General features: G+C 41.9%; 1 protein-coding gene across 11 annotated transcripts in view; it reads left to right on the top strand.

The window, feature by feature from the left end:
* LMO7 (LIM domain 7) overlaps positions 1–27768 on the top strand; it is a 202591-nt gene that overhangs the window by 65124 nt on the left and 109699 nt on the right. For all 11 annotated transcript variants that reach the window (XM_059720437.1, XM_019488601.2, XM_059720480.1 and 8 more), the window contains exons 2-3: positions 5097–5167; positions 9254–9323. In XM_059720437.1, coding sequence (XP_059576420.1) covers positions 5097–5167; positions 9254–9323 — 141 coding nt within the window. The remainder of the gene's footprint in view (positions 1–5096; positions 5168–9253; positions 9324–27768) is intronic.

The following is a 27768-nucleotide window of genomic DNA, read 5'->3' as shown; positions in this document are numbered from 1 at the left end:
GAGACTTGCCCAATATAAATTGGCAGTTCTGCACCGTATGTACTTCTTCAGTTGTCCAGTGTCTTGTCTCTGCTTCTGTCTCCCCACCCCCATCTCAAAAAAACTAACAACCCCCCCCCCCGCAAAAAAAAATAACCCCAAACAAACAAACACCTCCTATAGGATGGTTTGTGCTTCAAATTCCTTTGTTTCTTTATGTTTAAATGTATTGTATATGTATACGTTTGCAAATCAGCCCTTTGACTGAACTCACTGAGCAATTGTTAAAGAGGACATCTATAAAATTCAGACATTGTTAATTTAAATGGTTTTACAGCAGCAATTAAATATATCTGCTTAATTTTTTTTTAAACTTGCATCATATAGTCACCACTGGCGTTACCCTGGAAAAGCAGAAACTGAACTGAAAATATGTATACATCTGAAAGAAGATGCTCTTATAAATTGAAAGAGATGGAAAATAAAGAGATGAATAATATTGCAAAAATATTCTTTTTCTTTTTTTCCTTTGAGAAACTGGTGAGTGAGGTTATCTTAAATGGTTGAAAGCATATTCAGAATTTAATTATGCCCATTACATAAATGAATCACAGCCAGTATAACCTGTTTTATGAACAAGGATTAGAACATGTAGTGAGTGTCAGATCTTACCCAACACTTAAAGATGTTGGGTCAAACTTTTGAACAAAAATGGCCAGGAAAAATATAAGCCCTTAAATGTCTCATGTTTTATTGACGTTTTGATTTCACAAATGGGGTGTAACATGCTATGCTATGGTACCCATTCAAAGAAGGTCTTTTTAATGCAGATTGTTACTTTCTTCATAATTATTCATTCCTTTATTTTTATCAAAGGTAGCCAGTATAGCTTTTCTGAATATGCACTTGAAGCATAAGAATACAATAGTATGTTCTGAATAATTTGCTTACATACTTGGGGCACAGTCCTTTAATTTAGTACTGTTGAAGTATGCATTACAATATATAAATTAAGAGCTTCCTTATGCAGTGGTTAAACTAATTAACAACACCAAAAGATAACAAAAAAAAAAAAACCAAGCAAATTTTGCCACACATCTGTAGGTTCAGTTGTACCCTGCATATATAGCAGTAAACTACTCTTCCCTCTTCTACATTTCAATAAAATTGTTTTACGCTATTTTATAGACCATTTTAAGGTATTTTGTCGTCTATATTTTCCTGTACTGTTACTCTCTATGTGGTAATGTTACCTCTAGTGTATCCTATCATAATTATTAGGCCTGTGCGAATAGGGAAGTATTCAATTTGGATTTGGATTTGGCCAATTCAAAGGACAGTGATTCGATTTGGATCACTGTCCTGAATCAACTCGACCAAATGAGCTTCAGAAGATGGGGCGCTGATTCGGAGAGATTCAGTGATTCAGATTGGCCAGGGAGAGGTTCTTCTACAGCTCCTTAGGCTGTGCCTGCCTCTCCCTGGGTGGGGGGAGCCACGGGAGAAGCCCCCATGGCTGCCTTGCCTTGTCCCAGCACTTTAAAAAACAAAACAAAAAAAACCCAAAGCCCCACACTCACTGGCTGCAGCAGTGGCAATTGGGGCCTCTGGGCACTCGTGGCAGAGCTCATGCTTGCGCAGTGGGGGCAGCAGGGATCGCCCCCTGCTTGGCATCTACGCAGCAGCTGCCCCATGACACAGGTGCAGCACAGCTTGGCAGGGTGCTGCGTGCTGCCTGGGAGTTGGGGCTGTGTGCTGCCAGGATCCAGATGACAAGTGGAGCCACTCCAGCTCCCAGACAGCATGTGGCACCTTGCCGAGCCACACTGCATCCGTGCCATGGGGCAGCTGCTGTGCGGGTGCCAAGCGGGGAGTGATCCCCACTGCCCTGTGCTGCATGGGGAGATTCTGCCATGGGTGCCAGGGGCCCCAATTGCCACTCCTGCAGCTGGTGAATATGGAGCTTTTGAAAAGTGCTGGGACTAGGCTGGGCCCGGGTGAGGGATGGGGTCAGGCAGAGCAGCCATGGCTCTTCCAGCTGTGCCTGCCTCTGCCCTGGCAGGGGGAGCCATGGGGGCTTAGCCTTGCTGCCACGTGCCCAGCTGGAGGGGTGGGGGGTGGTCGTGATGCAGGTGCAGCTCTCTGGGCGGCAGCAGGGTATAGCCCCCACTCCCAGCACTGTTGCACCCACATCAGCACCAGGAGTGGGGGCCATGCCCTGCTGCCGCTTGCCCCCTTCTGCCTGGAGTGAGCTGTGCCCACATCCTGCCCCCCCCCCCGCCCCGGTTGAGCAAGCGGCAGCAGGGCAGAGCCCCCACTCCCAGTGCTTCCATGCCCACATCCTGCAGTCCTCCTGCCCTCCTTCCCAAGTAACACCCCCCCCAATCCCTCCCTCCCCCATGGCTCTTCTCTTCTCTTCCCCCCCCACCCCCCCAACCCCAACAGACGTACCAGATGGAGGCAGCTGTCAGCTGCCTGCAATTCGGAGCTCATATTTGATCTCCCGAGTTGATTAGATTCAGTCTCCAAATCAGGCTGAATCTCCTCTGAATCAAATCAGCTACCGAAGCTTTGCACAGGCCTAATAATTATTACAATGCCAGATGACCCACGATGCGTCTGAATTCCATGAGATCTCTTAGAAAAGCTTGCAGTTTTAACATTAAAAACTTGAAGTAGGTTGCTTTTTGTGAAACCAGCACACATTGCACTGCATGTTGCAGAAAACAGAGATGGCCAAACTCGGTGTTAAATAGCTCACTGAGGGAGTCTTGAAGTACCTTGTTACAGTTTCTTTTTAAAGCTGGTATCACAGAAACCTAATTTGACAGTACTGAAGTCTTATTTTAATGCCAACACATTATTCTTATCAGCCTTCAAAATCTCAATCTGATTACTTCCATTCTGTATATATCATCTTTAAACATAGATTGTCACAGGGACTGTACAGTGAAGAATATTAGAGATTAAAATACTTAAATTGAAAATTGCTTCAATGTAAAGCTTTGAAATTTTAATAAGCCCTGAAATCTAATGCAAGCATCTACCACATCAGACTAAAATCAGGATTATATCTAGTTGGAAGGTGGTTTATATTCTGTTGCTGTCTTGTGTCAGTCAACTTGGGTATGTCCATACAGCCTTGCCAAAGTAGAGATAGGTTTGGTCATACTTAGAGGTGGAAGTTTTGGGAGCCTATAGGCACAGACAGAAATGCAACTTCCAGGTATGACTCATGGCACTTCCTGTGAAGCACCATGAATTAGACCAATCCTCCTGACCCAACAAACATTAGCTGTTGGGTTGGGATGGTGAAAGATCCAGCTCCAATTTGGAGCCAATCCAGGGAGAGAGTCTCATCCATCTTTTCAACCTCTTCCCCTAGTTCCCCCCTCGCCCCCCCCCCCCGGCCTCCCTTCCAGCTACCATTCTGTTTCAGAGTAGGCAGGGGAGGGTGGGCCCACTGGGCAGCCCCCTGAACAAGCTCCCTTCTCCCCCTCTGATTCTATAAGCAGCTTCAGGAACAGTGTTGGGCTGCATCAGCTGAGCCCTGCTCCCAGTGCACGCAGACACTGGGAAGGTGCTCTGCTTTGGAACGCCTTCAGCAGAGCCCTCAACTAATGAGGGTATAGATTGTGGTGGGATCGGGCCTTTTTAAAGCACTTTGAAGCCATGCATTTGTTTGGTCACGGCTGTAGAGCACTTTCAGGGGACAGTTTGGGCAAATATTGTCACTTCCATCTGCACCTTTTATGAGACTTCACTTGTGAAAACTTTGATATTCATGGACTTTCAGGCTTGTGGGTAGAGAGGGAAGGAAGAGAGGGAGCTTGAGGATCATGCTTTTATACTTGGTTTGTTTATATCCTGGGCCTTTGGGATTGTTTTCCCTTTTACTCACCATTTAAATGAAAAATGATCACATCAGAAAAGAACCATGTATTCTCATCTTAAAAGCAGGTATCAATTTGGACATGTTAGGTGAAGACTCAATAGAATGATTCAAAGGTTAACTATATGCATCACCCTTTCTGTAGATATTAAATATGGGAGAAAAACCTTGTGTTTCTAGAAAAAAAAATACTTTGTCAAGTATTGTAGCTTTCGGCAAGAAAAGAGAATGTATTTACAACTGTAAAAAAAAAAATGTAAAAGCTAGAAAATATAGAATGTTTTAGCACTTTATTTCAAATTTATCATGCTTTGCACATGATACAGTAGTAGATTATTTATAATATAAAATAATAGTTACTGTTCCAAATGAGTGTAATTAATGATTGATGGGCTCGCACTGGAATGTCCTTGTGTTTTTAAGTATCTAACAACTAACTAGCTAACTAGTTTATAAGAACATCTCCTCTCTCAGTTTTTATGAAGGATGTCATGGATTGCCTTCCAGGAGGTGCTTGCTTGGGACCCTTGAGGCCTTGTTTAGTTTCTGGAAGCCAGACCAGACTTGGTTTCTGGAGTGTAGGGGGAGTCTGAGCTCCTTCCCACTTACCTCTTACCTTTAATCTTCTTTCCATGGCCCTTGACACCAGAAGTAAGCATTCAGTTCTATTCCTGAGAGGGACTTCACCTCTTCTTAGGTTGACTGAGCACAACCCATAGCCCCAAATATAACAGCAGACAATTTCTTCAGTAAAGACATTTACTGGGGCAAAGGCTGGTTATCTACAAGTTCTCTGTCCCAAAAGGGTTAAGCAATCCCTCTGTCCCCAATCCAGCCTGAACAAACCTGAGCACCCCCAGAAATACTTTGTTTAAACAGAGCAATTCAAGGTTCTGCTGTGCTAAACGTGCATCTGGTCTTATCTTGCATGTAGTCAGCCCTTCCACTTAACCTCTGTATAGAGGCTAAAGTGGTAAACTGAGTCACACTATTGTAACAACAATTTGAGTATAGTTAACACAGAAATATCACAATAAAGCATACAGTTCCTCAGAGGCATAAAGAAGAAACTAATTTCTCTGAAAGTTTAACCTTTTGCTGATTTATAATACTTTAAATGAACTCTGTGGATCAGTTCCTGGATATAAGATTCTGCATCTCTCAACACTTTTTCTATCTTTCCTGTTTTTCAATGTAAATTAACACCTAATTATTTTCTTTGTAGGCAGTTACTGGAAAAAGTTTTGGAACCAAAAGCTTTCGAGCAGCTCTAGAAAATGGAGTCCTGCTGTGTGAGTGAGTATTGGGTTCTTTTCCAGTAAAAATTCCATAGCTCAAATATATTTACTAATAAAGATACATTTATATCACTTGTTCACCTGGTTTCCTTGGTTGCAAACAATATTTATTGGAATAGATTATATGGATTGCTCTTTAGCCCCAGGCCACATTCAGGTTTGGAACAGTAATACCCTCAAAGTATCACTTGTTATACTTGGGTGAATCTCTAGCAAACAAACCTTATGGATAAAACATATGGGGAATATGAACTTTCTAATGCTGCCTGCTTAACTGCCTGGACTTGTGTTTACAGTATAATTGGACTTGCTCCTCAAGTATCTCATTTTATACCAAGTGAGGATGTGGCCAGAACTTTTAGTTGCCTTGGTATAAAAAAATAGTGTGTATATGTATAGAATTTACAAATATTCAATTGTTTTTAAATTGCATGTGCTATGTGAGGATGATGAGTATCTACTGCAAAACTGCAGGCAGTAACATGGTTTTATGAATCAAACTATGGCTCTGCATGTTTTTGTGTTTGCATGGGGTAATGCAAATTAACCCATTTCTGGCTTAATTTCATCGTTGGAATCAAAACAAGTCATGTCTGGTGTTCAGCTATTTTTAGATTTTTCTGCCCTTGGCTGTCTCTAAAATATGTATTCCATTTACCTGTGTCATGGGTTTGGAATTACTGGACTGACTTGGGTTGACTACCAGGGTGTGTCAGAAAGATAGAACATTATGCCCATCGCAGGGTTTTTCCCTTAAAAAAAACAAACCAACCCCCCTCCCTTCCTCCCCCCCTCCCCCCCCCCCCCGACCCTCACTCATTAAAGCATGATTCAAGTCCAGGTCCTCTATTAGCATCAATCTCCAATGATTTTTATAGGACAGGAGTAAATTAATCAAAATGCCACCAATACAGCAATATCTTGGTGGAGAATTCCTAGGGGAATATTTATAAGTAGCCCTTTCTTTGCACTTCAGAGTAAATAGAGAGTGGCAGTTAACAATATTAGGCTCAAGTCGGGTAGAATCAGTTAGGCTATAACTGGGACAGGAAATTATTTCAGGTGGAGGGTTGCTTAACAAAGTTAAGGGCACAAGTGCCCCTGACTGCTGCTGCTACTGCCTGCCAGCTACATACCATGGCGGGGGGGGGGGGGGGGGGGCACACCCCTGTCCTTCCCCCCCCACACCCACATGCTGCCCAGCTGAGCTCTGTGCTGCTCCCACCCCTCTGGGCACGGGCTTCATACTGCCACCAGCCCCAGCCCCATGCTCCTATCCAGATGCAGCTCCACCCCTGCCGTTCCCTACCTGGTGCCTGGAGCGAGCAGGACACTGGAGATGCCGAGCAGATCCTTGGGCAGTGGCAGCCCTCCCTGGAAGCTGCCTGCTGGCTGGGCCAGGCCCTTTTGCCCACGAGGGTGGGAGTGAGGCACAATAGGGTATATTTTGTTTGTGTGTGTGTGTGTGTGTGTGGCTGGGTAGGGTACAATTTGTTGGTGGGGGCCAAGGGCAGATGAAAGTGCCTGGTGGGAGCTGTATTTTGCCCGCCCCAGTTTATCAGGTGCTACTTCGCCTTGCTTTTATACATGTGTGGGTAAATTTTATTTTGAAGTATGGAACTAAAGTGGATGCCAGTATTTTATTTGCAAAGTTTCTGAACTTCATTAATGCACCTTTTATCTGTGTGCTGTCCTCTGTGCTTGCTTTTTTTTTTTTTTTAATTGGTTTGGGTTTGGGAGTTTTCCCTTTCCCCTCCTACCCACTTATCCCTTCCAACCTTTCTTAATGATTGCTTTCTCCATCTGCAGTGGCATGTGAGAGTTTAAACAGGAACATGAAAATAAGAACATATAATTTCTGAAGAGCCAAAAATGCTACGTAGTTGGAAATCTTGTCAGATTCTTTGCTTTCATCGGATATTAGCAGAGCATTTTACATCAGGACTCTTAAGTATTTTATTCCATCTTGATAGTATCCTGTTAGGTCAGAATCTCCCCAAATCTCATATAGGTTTTTTGTTTAATAAATGGAACATCAGAGAGAACCTTGTAAATATAGTGGGGGGAAGTGTGCAATACAAAGAAAAACAATGAAACCTCCAGGTATAATTAAAAAAATCTTTAAGAGCTAGCAGCCTGAACAGGTATATATTTTAATCCTTTGCCAGCTTTGTTGTCATTTGGTTGGCCAAAGCTTGTCAGAATAGTTTGTTTGGCAGATGGCAACTGTCTTCTGAAGCTAATCAGCCTAATTTATCTGTAACTAATAGCCCTGTGCAATCCAATGCATCTTTAAATTTATTCTGCTGAGCAGGTTGAATTGGGTGGCATACAATATTCTATGAAGGAAAAATAATTATCCATATTGTGCTAACTTGTTTGAGGTTTTGCTTAAATTCTATAGATGTCTTTTTATATTATAATCTTAATCTAATATATACAGAGGTAAAAGGGGAGAAAAAAATGGTGTTATGAACATGGTCCAAAGTTTTGCAAGTGCTGTATTTTATCAGTAGTCTAGTGGAAGACAAGAATTCCAATAGTATCAGAGTTTGCAGTGCATTCTGTGGCAAGGAAAACAAATTTAAAACATCTTGTTACAGTAACATTCAGTGGTTTATAAACTGTAACAAGAACCAATGCAAAAATGATGCATTCAGAAGCTAAATAATTCTTTTGAAAACCCACTTCAATACAATAATCAAAGCTCGTGTTTAGCAGACAATTAGAAGGATGTTGATTCTAAAACCTACAGTAGTGAAACCTTAACTCCACCAGTACTGCAGGCAGCAGTGGTATCTTGCATGCTGCCAGTCTCCACGTTGTGTTTAGGATCTTAACAGCATTCATAAAATATACCCTGAGAGGTGAAGTGTCTTCTACCCTGCATTCCTTTTTAAAATCTAATTCTGCTTTAGGTATTTAGTTACTTTAATGTATCAGGGACTAAATCTCTTGGGCTAATGGAATAAAACATAGACCAGTTTTCCTCTAGTTATTCTAACCCTTACAAAAACTATTTTCTTTTTAATGTATTTTATTAAATTGCTTGACCTTGAGATGCACAATGAGGAAACACATGAAGTAAAACAGCATGACACTTGCAATGATGATGAAAAATATTATTTCATGTTCCAAGGGAGTAATTGGCTTGGATCACTTGAGTCTGAGTACCTAACTTGAGCATCCAAGCAAGCCATTTACATGCATAACCTATATGTTAAAAAGTGTATGTGGCCGCATGCTTCATACATGAATGACAGTGTATTGAAACAGTCTTACAGACTTGAATTGGATTTGTGCTTTGAACAATTATAAGTTTAAATACAGTAGTTCTAAAATTCATATTGATCTTTCTTGGTGAGAAACATTTTTTTCTTACCCTGTGCTAATTATAAGGGGCCTCAGATTTGGATAGAGAACATTAATTAAAAAAATAAGGTTACTTAATGTGACTGGGGTTTCATAACATAGTACTTTCAATACAAACATATCATTTTTTTTTGTAATTTGCAGAGTGAATGGTATCCTCTGAAAAAATATTTCTAGAAGAAGCCTTTTAAGAATAAGATTCTGAGAAACTAGAGTTGGCTGACCTATAGCATGTGCGTCTCAAATGGCATGGGTAGTCTGTGTGGCACCCAGCAGATCAGGGAGGGGATAAGCAGCACAGTGGCAGATAGGGCAGGAAGCAGAAAGCAGAGCGGCAGATCAGGGAAGGAGGCCAGTGTAGCATTTGCTAAGGGTACAGGGCTAATTTGTGGTACTCCTGATGAAGATTGCCCCCAACTGACTTGCAAAACCTGATCCTGTATGCACTCCCATGTTTCTTGTATCTTTTTACCCATTTCTTCTGCCATTCGCAGCAATCCTTTGTACAGCTTCTCTCTATATTGTGTGAGATCAATTCACTTTTCATAGTTGAAAATGTTGAATCTAAACATCTTATCTGTCTTTAATAGGTACAAATATAAATTAGAATTGGAGAAAATATTTTTTCACAAATACGCTCTTTCATGTTTTATCTTTTGAGTTGTATGTTATAACAAAACAGCAAGTCAAATTACTCTCATTTTATTTTTAGTTTGATTAACAAGATCAAACCTGGAATCATCAAGAAAATCAATCGTTTGTCTACTCCAATAGCCGGCTTGGTAAGTAATGAAACCAGTTTCGATACCTTCAGTGTGTAATCTGAAAGAAATGTTGCTCCTCACTTTGTTTTATATTTGAATATAAAAAAGTCTCTTTACTTTTCTGTACAGTAGTTACCTTCCTGCTATACCATGTTTCTATGTGGTTGCTGTTGTGTTCACTGAGTAGCACAGTTCTTTGTGCATGTTTTAGCTATGTGTATGTTTTTCTTTTGATATTTGAATAAGTAAAAAAAAATAAAAAAAGAAAAAAAAAGAAAAAAATAGTTGTGTATCCAATGATACCTCTGCTCATTAGTCGGATTACATATTAGTTTTGTCATTTTAATTGGTTCATCTCTATATGAAAGCAGCATCAGGCTCTAATCAAACGCAGACCATTGTGAATCCTAGGAAGAAATCATATGACAAAGCCAAGCCCTTTAAGAATTCTTGGGTCTCTGTGGGAGCAGTGAACATAGGCAGGTTAATCTATATATTGAAAAACATAAGTGTTAGAAAGAGAAGAGCAGAGTGTACTTTAACAGGTTCCACCCATTTATGTGATGGCTTCTTTGCACATTTTTCAGCTTGCTCACAAAAACTAGAGAAGTGCATCTGTTTCAGCTATCACATGTTGCTGTTAACTGGGAAAACTAACTAACTTAAATTTATTTTATTTTTACAGCAAGTCTCCAAATAGGTTGCCAATAAGTTATTTGGCAGACTTGCAGGCAAAGAAAGAATAAAACACTCAGCAACTATGGAGTACTTTTCTCAAGATGAGTTTTATTTTAAATGAGAGCAAATAAACTCAAAATACTGAGTATTAAGGTTAGTTTTCCAGCCTTCCTCAGACTGGAAGGGATAAAATGTGCTTTTCCTCTTCAGAAGCCCTTCCTGCCTATGGAGAAACTCAGTCCAAAGTATTTTTCTGGCCTGAAGTCTGTCCTGTTTATTCTGTTTCCAGAAGTAGAAAACTGTGCATCTCATAATTTTAAAATCCCCAAAATCACAGACAGACTTGTATTGGTTGACTTTCCATATGTTGTGAAAGCACATGTGTGTGGGCCGGATGCGATCCTGCGGCCCTTTGTCGCGCTGCACGCGGGCTATGGCCGGCAGCCCGGGCACACCCGGCCGGAGAGGGCGGGCGCCAAGCTAGAATTAGGCACAAATGTTTAATGGTTGATTTTAAGATTGTTTACTTACACCGAGATGGTCGCGGTGCAGACTGAAAACTTGCTTGAGTTGCAGTTACAAACAGAAAGAACACAAACAATCACGTGGAGTTTGCTAGGCTCCACGCAGACAGAACTCCGGATGTCCAGGACAAGCGCACCTCAAAACTCGTCGATACGTCTTATAAAAGGTTACCGCTCGAAGACGGGAAGAGGTGTGCGGTGGATCGGGCCGCCAAACTCCTCCTGAATAACACACAGGGTTTCTATTACCCTGCCGCGCACCCAGAGTCCCCACAAGATGGATGTGGAGCCCTCTTTGGCTTGGGCGGAAACTGCTCAAGCCTCTTATACGGCTAGCAGACCAATCGCTAGCTGCCACATGGGAATAATTTAGCACTAGCCAATAGCAGGACACAAATTTGCATTCGAAGAGCGGGAACTCTTTGCACCGTGCATTTCTGTGTTGCAAAGAAAATGCACCCTGCAAAGACAGCTGCAAAGTGGTGGGAACTCTCTCCTTTGCACGTGGATTCTCTGTGCAGCAAAACTCCACCATGCAATGAAGCTGTAATCCCACGGGGATAATTCTAGTGCCGAAGCGCACACAAAATCAGACCTTTGGGTCATGACAACATGTACATCAGCTTTCTGAATACTGGCACACTTAATATTTGGTGTGCTTCAGCACCATGCAGTCATGCCATGTCCCCTCTCTTTGGGCATGTCTACACATGCATAAGGCATTTTGCCTAATACGCATTCAATTTGCTATCTCCAGTATGAGGTAATAAACAAACGCCCATTAGGCTGCCTAAGCATCATGGTTTTTAAGTGATGCTTTATGTGCAGTAGCCTATTTTACTGTGTATTATCGTAATTCCAGTTTTTTACATGATGCTTTAATATGCAGTAAAATGGGTTACTGCACATTAAAGCACATGTGTAGATATGCCCTTCCTGATTGCTTCAAAATTACTACAAAAGCATGCAATAAAACTTTTCTCTTCAGGGGCTAGAGATAAGAATAGCTGAATCCCTCTTGCCTTTGGTCTCTGGAGCGAAGTACAGTTCAAAAAGCCTGGGGCTGAATCAATGGGCATTCATTTTTGATTCTGGAAATGCAGCCATATGCCTGCAGTGGCCCAGGCCAGAAGCCAGGAGGTGCTACAGCATGTCTCCCTGCTCAGCTGGAGCAGACAGCTTGGGCTAAGGCTAGCCTGCCCACCTTGGGGGAAGTAAAAAGCATCCTGGGATGCTGGGGGACTGAGAGTGAACTTAAATTTGGAAAGGATCTGAAATTCAATAAACCAATTTAACCTAAACCAATTAAGTCTGGTACTACATCCATTCAAGTTTATCTTAAACCAGTTTCAGCTATTTTGAAAGTGGTTTGTGTGCAGTGAACTTCTGTTGTGTTACAGATTTGAACCAGATCACTTGTACCATTTTGTGTATAATTTCTGTCCCTTGAATAGAGGTTTCCAAGGGCCAAGCATGCAGGAGAATGCTCACTGATATCTCCCCACTTTTCCCCTCCCCCTGGCAGGGAGGTGGTGAGCAGAGCATTGTACGATGCTGAAGGATCACTTGAGGGTGTAGACATTTCAGGAAGTACTTCAAAATGAAGCACTTCAAAGATGTTTCTCTTTCTTTTCTTGAGGATCATTTTTTTTTAAGCATTTTCGCCATTTTTAAGGGCTTCTTCAATGAATATTTCCACCCTCACTTTATGGAGTGCTGCAAAGGCATTTGAAGTGCTTCAGACAGTGTGTGCGCTCATGGCCTGAGGCTACATCCCTCAGTTTTAAAAAGCCAAGGTATACAGAGATTCAGGCATGGATTCTGTACTCTGTTAGAACTCAGAATTTAGGGGAAATTTACAACCAAAATATTGGACTGTTCTAAGTACAGGTTGAGAAAATATGTACTTATTCAACAAAAGTAGAAGGCAGAATATTTGAAGTTAGTTTTAGGGAATTTTGTTTGATTTTTTTTTTTTTTTGGTTTGTTTTTTACATTATAAAAATCTAGCTAGTAGTTGGGCACAGTGTGACATTCTTCAGAGATGAGGAGGGTTAAGTGATCAGCTCAAGGCCATAATGTTGGGTTAACTTCGCACATATGCTTGTGTAGCTTATGGAAAGCCCACATTTGCATTTCTACATCAAATAAGTACATGAAGCAATAGTTGTTTTCATCCTGGAGAGTGTTTGGTTGTTGTATACAGAATAATGTGCTGAATACTTTTCCCCATCAAGAATGCAAGTCAAACCATAATTTTTGAGGAAAACAGTGTGGTTCATTCCATTACTACTTTGACTGCTTAAATGGTCCCAGAATAAGCCAGGAGCTCAAAAAGGAAACCAAAGAATAGACTTTTATTTTAGGGTGGCTTCTGGTTTGAATCCTAACTACACTCTTTAATAGGTAAAGTATTTGTAAGCTTTCAGTATTCTAAGATCATTTTTTAGAACTCAAGATTTACAGGCCTTGTTTGTTTGTTTGTTTGTTAACACAGGAGACAGAATAGCTCATTAGTTTTTAGCTGTTACAATGTGTTTCCATCCTTCTCCATCTACTGTGTTTTATAGGCTATTCAGTTGTTACTAATTTCCAGTGAAGGCTTCAAGTAAGAACGTGTGAAAAAGCTTGAACATAACAAAAAGAAAGAGACATAATTATGACAGTGGGTGAATGTGCACAATGCCATTGGCTAAAATTTGTACATTGAGAAAATCTTTTTTTGTGCAGGGCAGGAAGATCAGGGGTTTTGTCTGACTGATAGACCTTCTTTTTAAGGATGGAAGACTAATAACTGCAAATGAATTGCCCTTTTGTAATCATTAAGGGCCTGTTCTTGTTTGGGGTTTTTTTTTTCACTCTTAACATGGAGTATGCATTTACTCAGACTGAATGTAAATGATTAGTGCTTAAGCACATGACTTTGTCAATGCTGTACTATTAGCAACTTTGAAATTGCACTGAAATGCTCTGTACTTAAGAAACATTGTTTAGAGCAGTGGTTAGCAACTTTTTGGAACTGTAGCCTAGAATAACCCAACTTGGGCACAAGGTGGGCTGTTTTTCTGACCAGGCTGCTGTTGCTATAGATTTTCCCTGCTGCTGCTTCTCTCTGTCCACTGGCTACAGTGCAGGCACAGCCCCTTGCCCTTTAACCCTGGCAGCTGAAGCCCTCCAGCTCCTCAGGCTGATGGCAACTCAGACCAAATGTTGCGGACCCCCTTGATTGCAGTGCCGTGACATTACTAGCCCCAAACTTGACTTGCTTCCTTCATTTTCAGGGCTTCTAGTAGCAGCTCTTTCAGTGATTGTTAGAAGCCTTGAAAACAAGTGTGTGTGGATGTGTGTGTGTGGGGGGGGGGAAGTAATCCTGTTTCATGGCTGTTAGTTCCCATGGTTTTCAGGGATTCTTACAATAGCCCTTTGACAGCTTCTTCCTTTTCACTGTTTTCCGGTCCATTTACAGGAAGTTAGAGTTTGTGGCTAGGGACAGACATTCAAAAAGCCTGAGCCTGAATTGATTCACTGTTTACAGGTTAGTCCAACCTGCCTAGGTTAAACTGATTTGCAAGTGCACAGACATTCCCTCTGGACCGAAGCAGTGAAGGTTCATGCCTGTAGTGCCTTAGGCTAGAAGCTGGGGGGGGGGGGGGGGGAGAGTGGTACAACCCTCCCTTCCCTTCTAGAGTGCTGAGCTGAGGAGGGGGTATGGTCAGGCCCCAGCAGGATGCTCTGCTTAGGGAGGGGTTTAAACCCCCACCCTGCCTGCACAGTCCCAGGCTCTTCCCTGATCACTGCTGAAGGGGCAGGAATGTTGTCTGCCCCCAGCTAGTGTTCTGAGGCAAAGAGGGCAGGGGGAGGGAGGACTACTTGTGTGCAGTGCATGCATCTGTTGTTGACACTGAGCTTTTCAATCTCCCTCTCCCTGATTCTTCATACCATCTGCAGCAAACCTGACAGGCAAGGGAGCCAGCAGGGAGCTGATAAGATAGTGTTTAGCAACCTATCAAGAAAATAAAAGCTTCTCTCATTAGTTCAAGCTCCTTCTTAAACAGCTTTTTCCATAGAAGGAATGGAGGGACATTACCAGCTGACCTGTTGATTAGCTCCAAAAAGCCCCAACTGTCATGTCTGCCTTTGTCCGGTCCAAGTGAAATTGGAGAGACACACACAGACACTTGTCAGCATTAGCTAGCATACTGCATGCCTAAGGTCCATGGGGCTGGGGTCTGTGCTGTGGGAGATGAGAGGGGAGGAAGGAAGGGGGGGATCCCTGCTTGAGCAGCAAGTGGCAAGGGGGCAGCGGGGCAGAGGGAAGCCAGGCAGATCCTGCTGTGCCTGCAGTTTCTGCCAGAGCTCTAGCTAGGGAGCAGAGGGGCAGGGCCAACCCTGTTCTGTAGAGCAGAGTGCCAAGCCTAACCCAGAGCTGCAAAGCATCTGGGATGCAGGGGGACTCTGGTTTAACTTAAACCAGCAAGGGGTCTGCAACGGACATTGCATAAACTGGTTTGACCCAAATCAGTTGTCTGATGCTACATTGAACCAGGTTTATCTTAAACCAGTTTCAGCCATTTTGAAAATAGTTTATGTGCCCTGAACTTCTGTTCTGCTACAGGTTTAAGCCAGTTTCTGATTGCTTAAACTGGATTATGTGTAATGTCTATCCCTAGCTCCTATATACAGGCAGTCCTCAGAATTACAACACAATTGGTTCCTGAAAACCTCATCATAAATCAAAAGGTCATAACTTGGAACCAATTTTCCCATAGGAACAATGTTACAAATGGGGGGTTGGTTCTTTTACCATGCTCAAAACAGCTGTGTCCAGCTGGTAAGTCAGTTGTGGTGGGGTGGGGAAGGAAGAAGCATGGGGCAGCAGATCAATGCCCCACAGCAAGGGAGGGAATGGGGCTGGGGCTGGGGATGCCCAATCAGGTTGGGGGGGGTGCAGGACACAGGCGCGGCTTGCTGTGGCTGGGCCCTGGGAGCAGGGGCTGTGCCATGCCACTGCTCGCCCAGCTGGGGTGGCGGGGTATGGGGTGGAGGTGCTGCACTGCCTCAGACAAACAGTGCATAGCATCAGGAGCCACTCCAGCTGCCCAGCACCTCCCAGACAAGCCACGACTTCACCCCGCCTCTCTCTGGCTGGGTAAGAGGTGGCAAGTCAAGGCAGGGGCATGCGGCCCAGATCTGTGTGGGGCAGGCAACAGAGCAGGGGCTATGGAGGTGTCTGCAGCCACCCTAAAATTCCCCATAGCCCCTACAGCCTGCCTGGAGTGCAGCCCGGGCTGGCCCCAGCCCTGGCCGCCCCACACAGATCCGGGGCACATGCCCCTGCCATGCCCTGCCACTGCCGTCACTCACCCAGCCCAGGGTGGGGCAGGGTGAAGCCATGGCTCATCTGGGAGGCGTGGGGAGACTGGAGTGGCTCCCGCCACTGTGCGTCACTTGTCTGAGGCATCATAGCACCTGTGTCCCGCACCCTCCCCCTGCCCTGGCTGGGCCTTCTGCCCAGAGTGCAGCCTGGCGTAGCTCTGGTCCCGCCCGCCCCACGCAGATCCAGGGCACACATCCCCCCACCATGCCCTCCCAGACCGGCGGCACAGTGGCAGTAGCTGACCCACCCCTTCCCCATGCCCCTCTGCCCCAGCTGAGCAGCTTGCCCCAGCCGCAATCCCTCCCTCGCTGTGGGGGCACTGATCTGCACTGCACCCCACCCCCACCCCCGTGTCCCCCACCACAACAGATTTACCAGCTGGCCGCAGCTGTGTCAAGCATCGTAAAGGCAAAATCCGCATTGGAACCTCGAAACAAGGTGTCAGTTTACAAATGTCTTATGCTGTTCGTCATAACTCAAAGTCATAAATCGAAGACTGCCTGTAATTAATTGGATTACAGCTAAATTACAAAATGGATAGCTGACATGAAAATGCTGTGCATGCATTTACCCCAGAGGCAGAACTGTAGTTTGCTACAGTATAAGCAGGGACCTAACTAAATCTCAATTTGATGGATTTTGCAGAATCTGTAAAAAGCAGTATGGTCTATGATTGCTGGAAAATCTGACATTGGCCATAATTTCCCGCAAAATCAACCAAAAAAAAAAATGTAATGAGGTAGACTGAGTGAAGGTGTCCTCAGCACATGAGTGGCAAGGGACGGGGCTGCCATGAAATGACTGCAACCTTGGCTCTGCCTGACACGAGCAGGCTGCGAAAAACCTGTTGTCTTGCCATCACTTTGGTGGGTCCCTAAGTGTGAGTAACAGTTGGCACTGGGATCGTGCTTATTGCAGTTAATTTAATTATGTACTCCTCCATCATTATGTACTTCTCCATCATGACTGAAATAGGGATGGAGTATAGTCCATTTTACAGATGAGATCCTGAGGCACAGAGAGTCAGTGATGGATCTGGGAATTGGACATGGGTCTCCCAAATTCCCAGACAGCTGGACAGCTGCTTGTTTTAAATTTTCACAGCCTGTTTTCTGGTTGCCTCTAGTTATGAAGCTTGGCTTTGTCCCGCTCAAGCACTGGATCTCCGTTTCCTAAATCCTTCTTGCAGTCTTTCTCGGGAGCTTGTTTCTTATGTAGCATTTCTGAGCATTTTTTTTCAAAGTTTGTGCCTGAACTGTGATTTGGGGGGGGGGGAAGAGAGGGTGGCAATGAGCAGTTTGAATATTCTTTGCCTCTGAATTCTTTCAAAGCTTTGGCTTTTTTGGTGGTTGTATGCTTTGGAGCTCAAATATACTATGAAGTGAGCATGTCTAGATAAAATATTTCAGATTTGAGATGTAATTAAAGAGAGGCCTGCTGAAAACTTGTATAGTAGAGAGAGGTTTTCAGTGGAGTTCAAGTAAGGCAATTTTTACTGAAGGGCAGAAGGTGTTGTCTGATTTTAAAAATTGGTTTAAAAGATAAACTTACTGAATAAGATAAAAAGGGTACCAAGCCCCAATAATATTCTGAATTTTCTGTGAAATAGATGCTGCTGTGTTCTGCTTGTAAAATAGCAAATTGAGGTTTGTAACATTCTTCACTGAATGGATGGTAGTCAAATGATTTTGTGATCGGTTAGTTCCATTTACTTAAAGGAGATGCAGTTAATGATTTTTTTTTAAAGCAGGATTGCCTTTTAATTTCCAAGCTTGCCTTAGTGAAAAACAGCTGACAGATGAAAACAACTTTAACATTCATCTCTGGCTTCATTATATTGCTGCTTAACAAATTTGGGTGCGTCTTGCTATAGTTAAAGTATAATCATGATGGAAAGATAAAGAAACAAATGTGTTTGGAGGATTAGAAGCTGAAGTGAAACCTGCATTCATACCACACATGCCATATGTGGGGTTAAGCATACTTGCAGTAAATGTTATCTGTGTCAGAGTATGAGGGAAGAAAAGCTGTGCTGAATGATTGTGTCTTGTATAGGTTGGAAAGTTCTGGTCTGAAGCTTTCATGGAAGTTTCAGTTGCTTTTTGACAGGAGATTTAAGTGAATGAATAAGGAAAATGTAAACATTAAGGCCAAGTTTCTAAGGTGTGGGAGGAGGCACTGCCTTCAGGAATACAAGGGCTGAGGTTGATGTGGAAGGTACATGACTTAAGGTAGAGCTACCATAAATTGTAACAGGGTTGAAGGATGGTGCAGTTAGCCTAATTTCCAAGAGAGGGCTCAGGTGTCAAGTTTCAGAAATAACATAGCGAGGCATGAGATAATTGAGGGGACTCAAAAAATTGAGGGAGTTATTTGTCTAGTTGCTTGGACATGCAGCCATGTGGTACAAAACCATTGCACTTAAGCTGAGAACAGCCCACATTTTTGAAAAAATCAGTGGATTAATAAAAATAGCATTGAGCTAGTGTGTAGCTTTATATTGTGTTTTCATTTTGTATAAAATTCTAATTTAACGAAGTGAAATATGTTTAAGTTCCAGCCCTCCCCTCCCCCCAACACAAGAAAAAAGTAGAGCAGAAGGCAAGTTGAGTTGCAATTATTCCTAAAATTACAATATATGTCCTGTTTGTGATACTTGTAATGTGTTACTGGGAAGTCAGAGATGTGAAAGCTGTAGATTTCATTACCCATCATAAGTTTCCAGAAAATGTGCAGCTTGGCTTACAAACTTAATTTTTCCACTCTGTGCTAGGATTAGATAGGTCTCTCTTTATAGGGATCTTATTTTTAGGAAAAATGGAAACTGGCATATAGTTGTTGTATAAAACATATAAATCATAGAAAATCAGGGTTGGAAGGGAGCACAGAAAATCATCTGGTCCAACCCCCTGTTCAAAGCAGGATCGTCCCCAACTAGATCATCCAAGCCTGGGCTTTATCTAGCTGGGTCTTGGAAAACCTCCAAGGATAGCTCTTCCACCACCTCTCTGGGTAACTTGTTTCAGTGTTTTACTACCCTTCTAGTGAGAGAATTTCTTCCTAATATGTAACCTAAACTTCCCTTGCTGCAACTTGAGAGCATTGCTCCTTGTTCTGCCATCTGCCACCACTGAGAACAGGCGAGCAACATCCTATTTCAAACCCCCCTTCAGGTAGCCGAAGGCTGCTATTAAATCCCCTCTTGCTCTCCTCTTCTCTAGACTAAATAAGCCCAGTTCCCTCAGCTTGTCCTTATCAGTCATGTGCCCCAGCCCCCTCACCATTTTTGTTGCCCTTGGATGGACCCTCTCCATTTTGTCCACATCCTTCTGTACTGGGGGCCCCAAAACTGAACAAAGTACTGTACCCCAGATGTGGCCTTAACAGTGCCGAATAGAGGGGAATAATCGCTTCCCTTGACCTACTGGCAACACACCTACCAGTGCTATCCAGTTTGTCATTAGGTTCCTTGGCAACAAGGGTACATTGCTGGCTCATATTCATCTTATTGTCCACTGTAACCCCCAGGTCCTTTTCTACAGACCTGCTGCCCAGCCAGTCAGCCTCCACGCTGTACCAGTGCATGGGATTGTTTGGTCCTAAGTGCAGGACTTCGCACTTGTCCTTGTTGAACCTCATGAGATTCCTTTTGGCTCAGTCCTCCAATTTGTCTAGGTCGCTCTGAATTCTAGCCCTACCCTCCAGTATATCTGCTACTCCCCCCAGCTTGGTGTCATCTGCAGTTGCTGAAGGTGCACTCTGTGTCATCATCCAGGTCATTGAAGAAGACATTGAACAAAACCAACCCCAGTTGCTGGGGCACTCCACTTGATACAAGCTGCCTACCAGACATTGATCCATTAATTACTACTCTCTGAGCCTGATGTTCCAGCCACTTTTCTATCCACCTTACAGTCCCGTACTGCCATAAAGGTGCATATCTGTCCTGCCTTACTACAGTTAGTGGTCATTTTTTTACTGTTTCAGTTTATTGGAGAAGCATCCTCTTCCTCATTTTGTTTCTGCAATAAAAAAACAAGAAAACACTTCTATCAATTCTAAAAACAATTTGACCTCCATTCAGTTATATGTATATTTGTGGTCCCCATGCTGCGGTCTGCACGTCACTGGTGGCCTATGAGGCTTTAGAACCTGTGATCTGTGGATCACCCAAAATTTAGGGTATGTGTTTGTCTGTTTCCTTGTTGGTTTTTTAGAGTTTTTCAATTTGATAAGGAAATATGGTGGTTAGTAAGAAACATTTTTAGAGTTATCTGATCTATAATGCTGGGGAATCACTGGTCTAGCCAAAAGAGTTATAACAAGTTATCATGTTAGAACATGACACGTCATCGTCTTAATCTAGCCATTCCTTTTCTTGTCCAGCAGACTAATATATGGCCCTCCAAAACCTTCTACCAGAAAAGTGTCTTGCAGTGGGTGAGAATTGGGGATTTTCATCCACCAACTCTAGTTTGCCTCCTTTCTTTTTTGTTCTGCACTAGCAGTAATGCAGCTGGTCAGAAATTTTCAGGTGAAAAGTTGTTGGGTTTTTTTGTGTGGGGGGGTGGGTTGTTTGTTTGTTTGTTTGTTTTAAAGCAAAAAACCCCACCTTTTTGTTTCTTTCTTTTCTTTTCAGAAAATATGAAATGAGTGGTAAATGAGAAATCCTGTGCAAAGGCTGTTGCTCTTAATTGAAAATGTAGATTAGCCCCATCTTGCTGGAGGCATAGGTGGTGCAGCTGGTTAGCAATTAGGTATCTGAGGAGCAGGTTAAAAATTCCAAATAAATTGGAACTAACTAGGGCAATTCTGGTTGAGAACTGACTAGTGAGCCTGGTGCCACATTGGACTATTAAACTTTGCTCTAGCTTTTGTTTCCTTGTCTTTCATTCCTCTCTCTTTGATAAGGGGACTATTAACACATTCAAATCTATTGCTCTTACTGGTTCTGGAGCATTTTTTAAGTGTTTAAGCAACCTTGGTAACAAGTATTAGTGTGAGAAGTTGATCCTGCCATTGACCTCTGGTTGAAACACTTCTTTAGAGTTGTCCCCTAAAAATCCATTCTTCCTTCTAATAATCAAGAATGTCCTAACATTCCATTTCCTTGACTGTTGCCCTTTTAAATGGTAAGTAGTAGGAGGCAGAGTGTGTGGTTTTGAAAAATGTATATACAGACTTGCTAAAACCTATTATTATGTGTTGAAATGAGGAGCTGATCTAATCACTTTGCTGCTGCTCTGTTTTTATTGGTATTTTTTCCCAGGGCAAGACAAAAAAGATGGACCTTCATACTTCAAAAGGTACTTAGATGAGGATCAAGGGGTGCTGTTGTCATCCTCTTCTCCTAAAATGTTTTAAGTGTGGAGTTCTGATAACTGATTCTTAATTAGTAGGCTTAGCCTTCTTTCGGTAAATGAATTAACTTGTTTCTGTTGCAAAACAGGTTGCCTGTCCTATGATTAACTTCAGTTCATCTAAAACAATTTTGATAGCACAAGCAGGCAGAAGAGAATTGTGGACTCCACCCTCCTCAGTCAGGTTTTTCTGTTCATGCCTCAGACCAGCTCATCCAAAATGTGCTTTTGCAAGCTTCTCTTTTCCTACTCTTCTATTAGATTCTGTGTGTTAGAGGTGGTGGGGCAGTTAGAAAGGTGATTACACTTTTGTTGCATGTCCTTGATTTATTTTTGTTGCCTTTTGTACATTTTTTTTTTTTTTACTTTGGCACTTTGGTATCCAATTAAAAAAGATAAATAACCTGTTGGGAAATAAAATATTTGAAGTAAGTACCTTTTGGGAGGCATACGCCATCCCATTTGCACATTCTAAATGAGGCAGTCTCCTTACAGATTTGTACCTTTGCAAGCATTTCAACCATGTTTAAACTTTTTTTTCATACATCCAGTATTATACTTTTCATACAGTTCAGAATACAAGATTTAGTTGAGGACTAAATTTGATGCTGTATATCACAAGAGCAGCCTGTACCAGTTACACATTGTTTATACTCAAAAGAAGGCTGAGTCAGAAATTTATAAAAGGATAACACTAGATACTAGGTCTAGGTGTTCATCACAGATCTGTTTGGATTATTTCCAGTAATTACACCACTAATTACATACTTTAGAGTGGTGTTGTAAGAGACACCTAGGCTAAATACAGACAGTCAAAAAGCCTGAGGCTGAATCGATTCAATATTCACAGGTTATGTTGCATAGATTGAACCGATAAGCAAGTGAACAGACATTCACTCTGGAAATGCAGCCACATGCTTGCAGTGGCCCAGGCCAGAAGATGGGGGGGGGGGGGGGGCACTAGAGCACACCTCCCCACTTGGCTGGAGTGGGGGTCTTGGGGGAAGTTTTGCGGGGGAGGTGTCAAGCAACCTAGGATGCTGGGGGACAGCGAGTTAACTTGACTCTGGAGGGGATTTGGGCTAGAAGTTCAATAAACCTATTTAACCTAATTCAGTTAAGTCTCATACTACATCCATCCAGGTTTACCTTAAACTGGTTTCAGCCAGTTTGAAAGTGGTTTATATGTGCACTGAACTTCTATTGTGTTACAGATTTGAACTGGTTTCTGATCATTTACGCTGGTTTGTGTTTAATTTCTACCCCTAGCCCTGAAGTTTGATCCCACTACTTGAAACAAAAATAGAAGGGGTTGGGGGAACTACAATCTCCCCCGTCTATTCCTAGGCCAGATTCCAAAAGAGTGCCCTTCCTTTAGTATACCCTACATAAAATAAATAAGTAAATAAATAAATAAATCGGTAAGGAGGCTTTTGTCAGGTGAAGATTCCCTTGTATTTAGGGCAAAAAGTAGACTCATTATTCTGAGGACTAGCTTTCTCTGTCAACTTGAACATGATTTTGGGGAGTTTGTTAATATTCTTCCAAAGATAAACATGAAACTTGTTTAATAGTATGAGATTTCCAGCAATTTCGTGTCTTGAATATCTGTATTTTTAAAACCATGCACAAAATATTCATCAACACAACAGCAATATGTTTTGTGACAATAATTCAAAGGGGAGTATTAATACTCAACTCTTCTTGTCTTTTTACAGGGCAATATTTCAGTTTCTTGAACATTTTGGAAAAAATTATGCTGTCATAGGATAAGCTATCATACTACAAAAGTTAACTAGAATATACAAGATGTGGTATATACTAGTTATATATGTATAGGGTGGTGAAGGTTTAGAAAGTTTTCCATTTCGATTAGTGAACCGTGAACTAGGGTGCATGTGCTTAAGGTAACGTCTGAAATAAGACAGGGTGCATATTTTAAAGGGCAATAACAATTCCACAGATTCCCCATGTGGACATTAATTCCATCCTAACAATATTGTAGGTCAATATAATGCCCTTTGGCTTGCACAGAATAGCTTAAGCTAAATTAAAAGGCATTTAGGGAGAATAACCATCCACATAAAGCTTGTGTAGGATACCTATTTCCAAGTTATTTTCCTGTTCAGAGAAGGCCTAAATTTGCTACCAATTATTGACATTCCATTTACACTTAAAAAAAAAAAAATCTTTTCCACTCTTTACAGTCTCTAGAAAACAGATTTTACAAACTAAATGTGGCTAAACTATGATGCCAAAGTAACCTACTATATATAAATCAGAATGACAGTAATCTGCATGAAGCTGAAACTCCCCTGAAGCCTTATGAGTAACAGGATAAGTAAATAACTCTTGGCTTGTCCCTGAAACATGGAAGGTGCTGGCAAAGCTTTCAGTCATCTTTTCATTTTTGTACACCCAGGCTTTTCAGTTTTAGAGTTCAGAATGCACGGCAAGTAAAATTAACCCTCTGTATTCTTACCAAGCGCTTGAAGTGAACAGAACTGTTCGCACCTATTAGTACTGTCACTGTCAGAGATCAACTCATTTAGCATCCCTTGATGATTGGAAGGGATTACAAAAAAAAAAAAAGTGGTCTTCCCCTGTCCTGCTTCCTTGAAAAAGCTTACTGCATCTTCTGTGAACAGCTTGTTTTTTCACAGGCTGTTCTGCATGGGCCAGTTCTAACAGGAACTAAAATATTCCAGGCTTTGCTGATCATTGAGCAGGAACTGAGAAGATGCATATTTGGGCACATCTACATTCTTGTGTTATGTTTGAATTTTCTCACATCCATGCCACTGTTTTTGTTCTAGGGGGAAAAAAAAAAGTGTGGTCACCAGGGTACAGTAATTCTGGAGATGCAGCAAGCAACAATGATGCTGCCAACACCTTTGTAAATTCTTTTACCTTTACACTATTAAGGAGTGTGTGTCAGAGGTGGGTACATAGCAAGGGCTGCAACTGTAGGCATTTAAACATAGTGGCAGCATACATACTAAGAGAATCTCAATTGGAACAGAAAGACAAATAGTGTATCCATACAATTCAAGCACTCGTCTTGCAGGAAGCTGCCAACTGGTAACTCATTTCCTTTTGTCCTCAATTATAAAATTAAATGTCCAGATACTACAATAAAAAGACCATAACAAGCCAGAAGAAAAGGCACTTTTGTGCCCTGCAAAACATGCAGATGCAATGAATGGCTGTTGTAGCAACACCCCAACATACCTCTCCTGCATGTGGAGTGAAGACAGGAGAGGAAATCAAGCCACAAAAACGTCACTAACTTGAGATATGAACCAATTGTATATGAATGTCATTTTTAGTGTAAAAAAAAAAAAAAAAAAGAAAGAAAAAGCGTTCTTACAAATATAGTGGTAGTCATCGTATGTTAAGGAAATAAAAATAGCATTCAGAAACAATACATAGCATACTACTGCTGACTGTGTTGCTAGATAAACAGAAACTCCTTACACTTTACCTGGCAACGTACTTCATGAGATTTGCTAGTACTAGCACTTCTGGGGGAAAAGGCTTTTTGATGTCTTAGTATAGAGTTAGGTGTGGCACTTAAGCTTAAAAAAATCACTGTTCTATTGAGTTATGTTATTTTACAGATCATTGTAAATCATCTCTGTAAATTTTAATTAGGGTTTCATTAGCAGTGCCACAGTTGGCATTTTGTCAATACTTCCAAATAATTCCCTTGCTGTTTCAATTTACTGTGAGGTTTCATATGAAATATCCTCCAAAAACACTTTTTGGGGCTCCATACAGCTCATAAATATATATAACATTTACTAAGTGACAGTAAGGCACTTGGATAGGGTACTACACTTAGTAGTCCAAAATCAGAAGTTTCTTAGCATTCGATCTATTAGGCTACATTTTCCTCCATAAAGTACTGTAAACTGTGAGTCCAGCCTAGAAACTTCTCTTTCTGCTAGAATTCCAGTTCAGTTATGACAAACACCCTACAGACTCTACCTTGCCCTATCCTTTACTCACAAATCTGCATTTCAAGGTATTTAGGCAAGGACAAAAAACAATTAAAGGAAATTCATCATTAAGACTGAAACATTCCATACTACTTCAAGCAGAAGAGCACCACACCTCAGTGAACACCATTTCAATGACTACATTCTCCTAACAGTCACTGGATGTTATGCAGCATGCTCTACTTTTACATAGTACGAAGCCTTATTTCTTCCAAAAACTTGAGAGTCAAAGCCCAGATTTTATTTCAGATTAGTTCTAAGGGTATACTAATAATAGTTATATCCTTATCTTGAGTGAGAGGAAGGGAGGGATAGCCGAGGTATGATTCTACATACAGCCTCATCCATCTTCCAGCTTGCAAGGTATTCTATTACAGTTTGGGGTTATTTTTGTTGAAGATAAACAGTGGGCACATCTGCACATGCTGCAATGACACCATTGTTACTGCACCATCATTTAGTACTTCTTTTGGGTAATGCTAAAAGATGCCACAGTAACACCCTGTACTGCACCATGCTCACCACGCACGGTTATTTTTAGTCACTACATCACCATAGCAATGCGCTATAACCAGGGATCGTGTTGCTACAGCAGCGTAGCTGTGGTATCATGATTCTTGCCCGTGGATGCTACATCACCATAGCATCGCATGTAGATATGTCCAGTATTTCCCATCTAAACTCAGAATTTTTATTTTTGCAGCATAGTCTGCTAGAATAAATAACTAGACTGGGATTCAGAAGAACTAGATCTTCAATTTGATTCTGGCTCTGACACTGGCCTACTGGGTAACCTCAGCTGAGTCACTTCACTTGTGTCTCAGCTTCCATATCTGTAAAATAAGAATGATACTGACCTCTTCATAAAATGCTTTGACATAGTACTTTTCATCTTCAATGTCAAAGCAAAGCATTACATAGTTGCTTTCTGTGAAAGACAATAATTGTACTACCACAGTTTTTTATACCTAACAAAAGATAAATGAAAGGTGATTGCCTTCTTTCTTCTAAATCAAGTATTTACACCATGGGTGTGTACACAAGTATTCTGTGCATGTTTTACAGCACTGTAATTTAGAGCACTTTTTATAGCAGTATAAAGTTACAGCGGTCTTAAACATGACAGAAATATAGTGTTTGGTTGAGGGGGGCACTTTCCAGGCTAGGAGGCAGGGGGTATTCCAGAGCCACCTGGGGCTTCTTTACTGATCAGAAATTTAACTGGTATACAGAAGTTATGTAAAATACTGTAAGTTGCTAAAGTGCTGTAAAATACAGCACTTCAAATACCTCATTTAACAAGGGTTAAAGTGCTGTACCCATTTTTAAAATAATATAAAAAGCCATATATTTCTATTACGTAATGGAAATAAAGCATTTTAAATGGTGAAACAAGTGACTTCTGTACACACCCCATGTGACTTAAATGGCTGTTTCATTTATCCTCTTCAATAAGTACATGGTTTGGAGGTCAGATGCCACAAGACTCAGAACTTTGAATTTTACAAGAGGAAACTGCATTAGAAATACAAGTGTTAAGTTTTAGTTAGATTTTTGTAAAATCTTTCCTTATTTCCACACATACCCTTCCACACATGTCCCCCAGTGCCAGGTGCCCCTCCCCCACTCCCACTGCCTTGTACTGCACTGCACCACACTAGTACTGCCATGCCATGCAGCATGCTTGGGGTGCCCCACAAGCCCTGTGGCCAAAGCGCCCTCAGCTGCAGTCTGCCCTGCTCCATCTCCACAGACAGGATCAGACAGTGGAAGCAGCAGGAGGGAGCAGGAGCCCAGGGTCAGCAGCTAAAGTCAGACAGGGAATGTGAACTAGATAGGGAGCATAGGGCACACAGTTTAACCCCTCAGGGGCTGGATGTGGCCCATGGGATGTCAGTTGGACAGCTGGCATAGTTTACACTTCATAATCCCATAGCTTAACACTTCCCAGTGTTAAAGTTATTTTCACAGACTAATATATGTTTTCAGGGCCAGTTCACTTAGAGCAGTTTTACAGGATCATTGAACAAAGAAACGTGTTTCATCTCCACTGCACATTCTTTTCTGAGAAAAAAATGGCAAGCTTACATTTTTCTCACACACCTATTTTACAGGTCTAAACTACATATTAATTAGGTTAACTAATAGCCAAAGTCCATGCCTTAAAAACGAGTGCTTCAAGAATCCAAAGACATTAATGCAATTTACCTAAAATGGCACATTCTGAAACAAAAACAAATATAGAGTAGGAGAACAGATACGCCATCAGAAAAACTCTGCCCACTGACCCCAGGCTTACAAACTGGTGAACTAAATGATTTTGTGAGGCCAAAGTGCATGTGCCCTGACACCATGCACAGATACTGGAAGAGTGCTGAGCAGGTTTGTCTTATTTTTGATGTTGTATCCATTCTTGTTCAGGAGGCAGCATAGACATATTCAAAGTGCTATTTACTACTTCAGGGGTTGGCAAGGCTCTGGACCGAATGATCCAACCTCACTGTTGGCGGGCACCCTGCTGCC

The sequence above is a fragment of the Alligator mississippiensis genome, chromosome 1 (genome assembly GCF_030867095.1).
Source record: "Alligator mississippiensis isolate rAllMis1 chromosome 1, rAllMis1, whole genome shotgun sequence".
Classification (NCBI taxonomy): Eukaryota; Metazoa; Chordata; order Crocodylia; family Alligatoridae; genus Alligator; species Alligator mississippiensis.
The sequence above is the reverse complement of the archived record's forward strand: the minus strand, read 5'-3'. Positions and strand labels throughout refer to the sequence as shown.